The 9,905-nt window shown below is 40.6% G+C and overlaps 1 protein-coding gene across 1 annotated transcript; it reads left to right on the forward strand.

Moving 5' to 3' along the window:
• The first annotated feature begins 4,076 nt into the window (after positions 1-4,076).
• LOC141334040 (E3 ubiquitin/ISG15 ligase TRIM25-like) lies at positions 4,077-9,812 on the forward strand. The gene is made up of 6 exons (XM_073839195.1): positions 4,077-4,652; positions 5,479-5,574; positions 5,668-5,865; positions 8,613-8,772; positions 8,913-8,966; positions 9,168-9,812. The coding sequence occupies exons 1-6, from the start codon at positions 4,077-4,079 to the stop codon at positions 9,686-9,688; spliced, it is 1,605 nt and encodes a 534-aa protein (XP_073695296.1). The 3' UTR covers positions 9,689-9,812.
• Positions 9,813-9,905: the final 93 nt, after the last annotated feature.

Here is a 9,905-nt window from a genome sequence, read left to right on the forward strand (position 1 = left end):
AGAAAAGTACAATGAAGATACTGCCTCCCTTACTGTCCAAAGAATACAATACATTTGAAAATAAAGAGGAAATAAACGGCACCCCTTTCCTGCCACTGCTTGATTTGTAGGGGGTTTTAGACAGTTTCATCCAGTCCAGGGCCTGTGAGGTACATGTTGGTGCACTCAATATCCACTCCAGATCTTCTCACAGACACACCAATCCTGGGTTTGGCTGCTGCATTGGCCATCATTGATCATCATTGATCTGAGGAAAGGCACAACACAAAAACGATCTCCTCTTTATCTAATCTTTGTTATTTTGCGAGCCATACTGCTGTTGGCTGAGTAGAAGTTTATTGTTAATTTCATTACTCTAATTAAGAAATCCAACAGTTTGGATAAGAAAACATTTAATTATTTGAAAAAAGCATATGACTATTTGCTGAACATAGAAATAGACACGGAATGATATTTAATATGTCAAATGTTTGTAAAGTCATGAAGCCAACACCCATGAACCTTTTATGCTTAAAGCTTTACCTGATTGAATTATTTCCTTTTTTAATGAAGATATCAAGGTAGGTAGCAAAATGTTGTTAACAGAGAGAATAGTGATGTGACGTTCGGCACCGAGGCTTCAAAGCTTGTATCAAAAAACCGAAACATCTCACAGTGAAGCACTGTTTTCTTGTTGTTGCAACTTGATTTTCTTGTGATCTCGACATAACCAGAGTTATTTTCTCCTTATCATAACTTATTTTTTTTGTAATCTTGACATAATGAGTTGTTTTCTCCTTATCACGACTTAATTTTCTTGTGATCTCGACATAACCAGAGTTGTTTTCTCCTTATCATGACTTAATTTTCTTGTGATCTCGACATAAGTTGTTTTCTCCTTATCACAGCTTAATTTTTTGTAATCTTGACATGAGGAGTTGTTTTCTTGTTATCACAACTTAATTTTCTTGTCATCTTGACATAACGAGTTGTTTTCTCCTTATCACAGCTTAATTTTTTGTAATCTTGACATGAGTTGTTTTCTCATTATCATGACTTAATTTTCTTGTGATCTTGACATAACCAGAGTTGTTTTCTTGTTATCACAACTTAATTTTCTAGTGATCTCGACATAACGAGTTTTCTCCTTATCACAGCTTAATTTTTTGTAATCTTGACATAACCAGAGTTGTTTTCTCCTTATCACAACTTAATTTTTTTGTAATCTTGACATAATGAGTTGTTTTCTCCTTATCACAACTTAATTTTCTTGTGATCTCGACATAACAAGTTGTTTTCTCCTTATCACAGCTTAATTTTTTGTAATCTTGACATAATGAGTTGTTTTCTTGTTATCACAACTTAATTTTATTGTCATCTTGACATAACGAGTTTTCTCCTTATCACAGCTTATTTTTTTGTAATCTTGACATAACCAGAGTTGTTTTCTTGTTATCACAACTTAATTTTCTTGTCATCTTGACATAACGAGTTTTCTCCTTATCACAGCTTAATTTTTTGTAATCTTGACATAATGAGTTGTTTTCTTGTTATCACAACTTAATTTTTTTGTCATCTTGACATGAGTTGTTTTCTCCTTATCATGACTTAATTTTCTTGTGATCTCGACATAACAAGTTGTTTTCTCCTTATCACAACTTAATTTTTTGTAATCTTGACATGAGGAGTTGTTTTCTTGTTATCACAACTTAATTTTCTTGTCATCTTGACATAACGAGTTGTTTTCTCCTTATCACAGCTTAATTTTTTGTAATCTTGACATAACCAGAGTTGTTTTCTCCTTATCACAACTTATTTTTTTGTAATCTTGACATAACCAGAGTTGTTTTCTCCTTATCACAACTTAATTTTTTGTAATCTTGACATAATGAGTTGTTTTCTCGTTATCACGACTTAATTTTCTTGTGATCTCGACATAACAAGTTGTTTTCTCCTTATCACAGCTTATTTTTTTGTAATCTTGACATAATGAGTTGTTTTCTTGTTATCACAACTTAATTTTCTTGTCATCTTGACATAACGAGTTTTCTCCTTATCACAGCTTATTTTTTTGTAATCTTGACATAACCAGAGTTGTTTTCTTGTTATCACAACTTAATTTTCTTGTCTTCTTGACATAACGAGTTTTCTCCTTATCACAGCTTAATTTTTTGTAATCTTGACATAATGAGTTGTTTTCTTGTTATCACAACTTAATTTTCTTGTCATCTTGACATGAGTTGTTTTTGTTATCACAACTTAATTTTCTTGTCATCTTGACATAAATTGTTTTCTTGTTATCATGACTTAATTTTCTTGTGATCTCGACATTACAAAATTTTTCTTGTTATCATGACTTAATTTTCTTGTGATCTCAATATACCCATAACCAGTTTTCCCATTAACAAAATTTATTTTGTGATCTCGACATAGCAAAAGAGTTGTTCTCTAAGTTACACAACAGCGCCAACAGGTGGCAGTATAGAACTAAATATGACTGATGGGGAGTTGTATATTATATATCCACCTTACTGTAGATGTATTTGTGCTGATTTATGATCTGTGCTGTTCATTACGGACATTTAATTAACTTATAAATGTTAAATGCATGAGTAAATGTGATTGATTTGCTTGAAAGTGTATCTGTTATCATTCCGTTCTTACTGCTCCATGACTCATCACAGTTTCATTACCATAATTGCATTCGGTGTGATCTACTAACCTCATTGCATATCAAAACCAATGTTGCCATCACTGTATATTATTCTGTTTGTACCTATATCTTTATTTGTGCATCTGCACATTGTTAATTAATAAGCTGTTATTATGTTGCGTTCATGTAGAACATGCTACAACGATTATGTCGAGATCACAAGACAACTTTTGTTACGATGACAAAATTAAAATGCTGTTCATGAGAAAACGTTTTGGATTCCACACATAACCTTGGTCCCCCGAGAGAAAACAAGGCACTATATCATCTAGTGGACACTTTGAGGACTGTCGGCAGCGGGACCGGTATCTGAAGCATGTCTGAAAAAACTCTAGACCTATTGGTCCACATAGCCCATGATGTTATGAGTGAGCGCCCCCGAAGTATAAAAGGGCGCCAAGTCAAGTCACCTTTATTTATGTAGCCCTTTTAACAATACAGACAGTCAAAGCAGCTTTACAGTATTACATAGGGAAAATAGTGTGTAATAATGCAATTAATAGTGCAAATTTTGTTGTCTTCAGGCTTCTGTTTGTCAGCTCGTGTAAATGTGTTATGGAGAAATCAAGGCAAGTGAGCGTTTTAGAAGGTGTATGTCTCTGTGCCCGAGGTTTCTAACACTCGAGGACACACAATCTATGCGTAAAGGCAGTTTTTTTCCACCGTTGACCACAAGATTTAAGCCATTCAACACATGTGTGCAATGTGTTAAAAAGTTTACAGTAATTAACCACTTTGAGGGGAAAGTCTGGGTGCTTTGCAAAGCTTTATTTTGCCATTTCTAAAAGAGAACGCTCAGTCGGGGCAAAACAAGACTTAGCAATGAGAAGAGCACACATATGCACTCAAATAGTCTCTGGAATGAGCCACAGGTGTGCTTGGGGGTTATGGGAAATAGAGTCCAGAGTGATAGTGCCCTCTGGTGTTGATCGGGGGAACCACAGAGGCCTGCTTGGTGACAAATACACTGATAGTGTGTGTGTGTTCTGGAATATATGGTTTATGAAGATACAAATGTGTATAATGACATGGATACTACAGTGTAAACAGTTTATGAGGACACTTTTTTTAATGTAAAAATTGCATGTAGTTTTATGTGAGGGGTAAGTTTAGTAGGTGTAGAGTTAGGGTAAAGAGAAAACCGTTACCCCTATAGAATTAACCCATAATGATACCTGTGTGTGTGTGTGTGTGTGTGTGTGTGTGTGTGTGTGTGTGTGTGTGTGTGTGTGTGTGTGTGTGTGTGTGCGTGAGACAGAGAGACATGGTTCAAACACATCACTCAAACACAGAAACAGGAAACAGGAAACACGTGATTTTAGAGGTAAGAGAAACTGAGGTGTAGTTGAGCAGTGTGTTTGTGTCTCTGTATTCATGCAGTAAAATGGAAGAAGACAGAATTTCAGTAAATAAGGAGGAGTTCACATGTGCAGTATGTCAGGATCTCCTGAAGGATCCAGTGGTTATTCCTTGTGGACACAGTTACTGTAAGAGCTGTATTACAGACTGCTGGGATCATGAGGATCAGATGAGAGTCTACAGCTGCCCTCAGTGCAGACAGACCTTCAGTCCAAGACCTGCTTTAGCTAGAAACACCATGCTGGCTGAAGTGGTGAAGAAACTGAAGAAGAGGAAATGTCCTGCTGACTGTTACGCTGCAGCTGGAGATGTGGAGTGTGACGTCTGTACTGGAAGAAAATACAAAGCTGTCAAGTCCTGTCTGATGTGTCAGGAATCTTACTGTCAAACTCATTTTGACCATCATGAGGAGTTTCATTCACGTAAGCCACACAAAGTGACTGATGCCACTGGACGACTGCAGGAGATGATCTGCCAGAAACATGAGAGGATCCTTGAGGTTTTCTGTCGCACTGATCAGAAATGTATATGTGTGCTGTGTATGGATGAACATAAAAACCACGAAACTGTGTCAGCTGCAGCACAGAGAACAGGGAAACAGGTATTTAAAAGTAAACACTGATGAAATATTGCTGACACTCGTTTCATATGTGTTTATATTCAAGGTCAAACTTTATTAAAATCCCTTACAGGCAATTTACTGTAGATGCAGCTAGAATCAGAACTCATACAATACATAAAAACATAAATATCACATACCTAACAAATTTTCTCAAGAACCATTTAAAAGCTTAATTGCACAAGGGACAAATGAATATTTATATCGATTACTTTTCATCTTTGGCAATCTATATCGGGAACCAGAAGGAAGCATAGAGAACTCTGTAAACAGGAAATGATCATTATTAGCTAGCACAGATCTAGCCCGACTCAAAATATTTCTATTAAACAATGATGACAAATTTCTTTGCTCCATAATAACAGCACCCATATTAACAGCTTACAGCATTCACACCGAACACCACAGCAGAAATGATCAGCAGCTGAAAGCAGAGTTTCACTGTTTGCTGAAAATACACCATAAACCTTTATCAGCACAATCTTTCTTAAAGTAGGCTTTGATTAAGCAACATAAAATAATGGAGCACTATTCACCTGTTGTTTGACAGCAGCTTAATTACACAGAACACAAAACACTGTCAATGTGAAGCTCTACATATGTGTCCGTTTCACTTTTATAATACTTACACTTGCACTGAGAAAGAGGCCTTAATCTTTATGATAATTCATGTATGATGATTGTAACTGAACATTACATCTAGAGTTTGATCCTACTTATCAGCTCCACTTTTACTAGATTCGTCCGTTCACATGATGATTTAGTGCCAGTATTTTCTGACATTCGCTATCATCTGTTTGTCCTGCAGAAGCAGCTGAAGGAGACGCAGAAGACGTTCCAGCACAGAATCCAGCAGAGAGAAAAATATGTTCAGCAGCTGAGAGAGGCTGTGGAGTCTCATAAGGTGAGTCTGGAGAAGAAGAGAAGTTTGTCTCATTTCAGACTCTCTTGTCTCTTTCAGTCCCACTGAAGCCTGAATCACTGTGTGTCCTAACAGCGCTCTGCACAGACAGCAGTGGAGGACAGTGAGAGGATGTTTGAGCTGATACGGCTGATCAGAGATCAGGAAAAGCGAGCAGTGAGTCGAGCTGAAGGACGACTGGAGCGACTGGAGCAGGAGATCAATGATCTGAGGAGGAGAGACGCTGAGCTGGAGCAGCTTTCACACACACAGGATCACATCCAGTTCCTGCAGGTAACAGAGATCATAAGGGTATATAAAATGGTGGTGTGCATTCACTCATTCAGATTTATGCTGAGAAGCCGAGAAGCATCCCGGCTTTCAGCACAGTTTAAGCTGTGGCATAAGAGATGTAACGTCTCCGTTCCCTCCTTCAAGTAATAAGGGTTACATACATAACCGAGATGTTCCCTTTCAGTCAGTCACTTTGAGTTAGGGGTCTCTATGGAAAGCGCCACAACCCGAACTGTGTTACGTAAATTAAAAAAATGCAGTTGCAATCCATAACCTTCCCAACCTACTGGAGAAACAAGCAAACGTATACTTACCAGAGGAATGCTGCCTCAAGCATGACACTTAGCCCGGACTCCTGCAAATTGCCTATCTGTACCCAACACACGGGAAGAAATGGGCTCCACCCAAAGATTATAGAATCTTGAAAAGGTTATTTGGTGTCACCTAGCCTGCAGCTCTACATATGCCTGCAAGAGAGGCGCCATGTACCAGGACCCAGGAGGAGGCAACACTCCAAGTGGAATGAGCTCTTACTCCCAGGAAGCATGGCTCACCATGTGCCTAATATGCCAAGGTGATGGCGTCCACCGTCTAATAAGGCAACCTCTATTTGGAGACACCCATTACCTTCTGCTGTCCTCTAAAACAGACAAAGAGCTGTTTAGAGCGCAAAGTGCAGACAGGACACAGCAATGCAAGGGCTGGGCCTGCCTCCTCCGAGGGCAGCACTTGCAAGTTCACCACCTGGTCCATAAAGGGAGTGGTGGGAACCTTGTGCACATAACCAGGCTGATGTCTCAAGGTAACTTGAGAATCAACTTGACCAAACTCAAGGCATGATTTGTTGACCACGAGGGCTTGCAGGTCCCCCACCCTCTTGATTAAGGTGAGTGCCACCAGGAGTGAAGTCCTGAGGGACAGGAATTTCAGCTCTGCTGAGTCAGGGGGCTCCCTGCAGTCCCGCCAGAACCACGGAGAGATCCCAGGAGAGGATGAGGTGCGACCTTGGAAGATTAAGTCGTCTTGCACCTCTCAGGAGCCTGATGATCAGGGATGTACCATTCATCAAATTGTGATTTGCTGCTATGGCAGCATCTCACTTCAAAGCATAGTCCTGTAGTCCTAGTAGAAGAGGCTCTAGCTTGAGTGGTAGTATTTATCATGACCTGAGAAAGGCCAGAGAGGTCTGCTGCATCTCGTCAAGAAGACAAACATGCAGGTTCCATAGATCGGGGGGCGAGTGCCAAATTGTGCCCATTCCCTGAGAGAGAAGGTCCCTCCTCAGGGGAATTCTTCAGCGAGGGGCTGTTGGCGAGAAGCATGAGGTTGCCAAACAAGGTCCGGGTGGGCCAGAACGGCACAACCAACAGATCTTGCTTCTCGTCCTCCCTGATCTTGGACAGGGTCTGTGCAAGGAGGCTTAATATGTGGAAGGCGTACTTGCATAAACTCCGGGGGCCAGCTGTGTGCCAGTGCATCCGTACCGAGGGGAGCGGTCAGGGAATAAAACAGCCAGCAATTCGAGGATTCCTAGGAAGCAAACAGATCCACCTGAATTGATTCCCTGAATCGACTCCAAATCAGCTAAACCACCTGGGAATGGAGTCTCTATTCTCTGGGGAGGGTGAACTGTTGAGAGAGTACATCAGCTGTACTATTGAGCGTAACATGAATGGCATGCAGCAAATTGAGCTATGTCTAACTCCAAAGGATGAGGTGGCGGGGGAGTTACGACATGTGAAAAGAGCAAACTCTGCCTTGATGGTTAATGTACGCTACCGCCACAGTGTTGTCTGTATGGACCGGCATATTCTTGCAGCAGTGGACGAGGCAATTGATATTCTACTATCCCAATGTCCCATCCAGGAGCCCGAAGCTGCATGCCCGTTGCATACAGCTCCCCAACCCATTCAGAGGCATCTGTTGTTACAACAACATGCCTTGACACCTGTTCTAAGGGCACTCCTGCCCATAGAAATGCGGGGTCTGACCAAGGGCTGAAGAGACTGTGACAAACTGGGGTAACGCTGACCCGGAGAGCAGCATGGTGCCATGCCCATCTTGGGATCCGGCTGTGCAACCAGTTCTAAAGTGGTCTTATATGTAACAACCCCAGAATCATATCTGCGGCTGCCGTATGCCCTAGGAAATTGCTTTAGAGGAACCGTTGTTCTGCTCCTGAAGGATATCAGGCAGTTTAGCACTGACTGAGCATGCTTGTTTGTGAGATGTTTAGGTGAGCTATTCATGGACCTCTGGGAAGAATGACACTGAGGCGGAAAATGGCTGAGAGTCACGTCTGGAGCCCAGATACCAATCATCGAGCTGTGAGTGCTCAGGAGAAGGTGGAGAATTCACCTCCAACTCTTGGCTGCCTGTAGGAGCATGGCCATGAACTCTACCTCAGACTCTGACTAAAATGGGAGTGGCTTGAAATCAGTGAACTCGATAGTACCAATTCTGAGTAACTTTCATCAAAATTGTGCTTGAGCTGTTAGATGGACATTTATGTTCTTAGCAGATGTTTTATCATTCAAACTATTTCCTAGTAAGTTCACATATAGTGTAGTGGCAATTACTAGAATCTGTAGCTCTAATGTGATATAATGAATATGAGAAGAAAGAAGCTGATACTTTAAAAGTGCTGGATTGAGGTGAGTTACTAAAAATCAGTCAAATCTGATGTTGGTGCAGGTTATTGGGTGAAGTGTGGAGCTGATGAGTTTTGATTTTTTTGTTTTCTTTAGAGTTTCCAGTCTCTCTCAGCACCTCCTGAATCTACAGATGTAAATGATGATTTCTTCAGTTCTCTCGTCTCTTTTGATGGTCTGAGAGAATCTGTCCATCAGCTGAGAGACAAACTGGAGGATTTCTGCAAAGAGGAGCTCAAGAAGATCTCAGACAGAGGTAAAGTCCTGGAGATTCATCTGCTCTCAGAAACGAGTCCATCATCATCTCATATCATTGAGAACATTATATTAGAAATGTCTTAGGAATGGATGCAGGATCATGAGAATCACACTGTTCATGTCTGTTGATTTCCACAGTCACATTCACCAACATTGTTCCCAGCACCAGGAACCAGGAAACCATCCTACAATGTAAGTCAGTACAAACAAGCCCTTCCTGTATAAGGTGAAAGAAAAGTTTTATAACTGATGATGTAAATGATGATTTGCACAGGATATCTGGTCATCTGTACTGAGACACTGATGATACACTGAACATGAAGAATTCTGCTACATGAAAAGATCAAACAGATTCATAATCCCTGATTCTGATGTTTTTTAAATCTCCGTCAGATTCCCATCAGCTCACTCTGGATCTGAACACAGTGAATAAACGCCTCCGTCTGTCTGAGAACAACAGAGTGATTACATTCACTGACACAGATCAGTCGTATCCTCGCCATCCAGACAGATTTAATCGTTATCCTCAGGTGTTATGTAGAGAGAGTGTGTGTGGACGCTTTTACTGGGGGATTGAGTGGAGTGGAAATATTGGTGTGTCTATATCAGTGTCATATAAGAGCATCAGCAGAAAGGGAAAAGATGAGTGTTTGTTTGGAGCTAATGATCAGTCCTGGAGTTTGTTCTGCTCTCCCTCCAGATACTCATTCATACACAACAATATAGAGACTTATCTCTCTTTAAAGTCCATCAGCAGTAGAATAGGAGTGTTTGTGGATCACAGTGCAGGAACTCTGTCCTTCTACAGCGTCTCTGACACAATGAGCCTCATCCACACAGTCCACACCACATTCACCCAGCCGCTCTATCCTGGGTTTAACGTTTGGTCTGGATCATCAGTGAAACTGTGTTGATGAATCAGAATAGACTGCTGAGAGATTCTACCCATAATGCTTTGAGCTACATGATAAATCAGTAACAGTGAGATGTTATAGAGTCTCTTGTGTGTAATACAGTAAGTAATGGATAATCAACGGTTTGCAGTGCGTTTAAGGATTTTAAATGCACAACGTGGAGGCATAGAGCCGCCCGACACGAAGCGCATTTACAGACATTTATTCGGGTAAGATC

The sequence above is a fragment of the Garra rufa genome, chromosome 4 (assembly GCF_049309525.1).
Source record: "Garra rufa chromosome 4, GarRuf1.0, whole genome shotgun sequence".
In the NCBI taxonomy this organism is placed as follows: Eukaryota; Metazoa; Chordata; class Actinopteri; order Cypriniformes; family Cyprinidae; genus Garra; species Garra rufa.

Bases quoted from the DNA above. Each gene is read 5' to 3' on its own strand.
- LOC141334040 (XM_073839195.1), top strand. From the start codon at position 4,077: ATGGAAGAAGACAGAATTTCAGTAAATAAGGAGGAGTTCACATGTGCA. The intron at 4,653-5,478 runs GTATTTAAAAGT...TTTGTCCTGCAG, and splicing joins CACAGAGAACAGGGAAACAG to AAGCAGCTGAAGGAGACGCA. The intron at 8,967-9,167 runs GTAAGTCAGTAC...AATCTCCGTCAG, and splicing joins CCAGGAAACCATCCTACAAT to ATTCCCATCAGCTCACTCTG.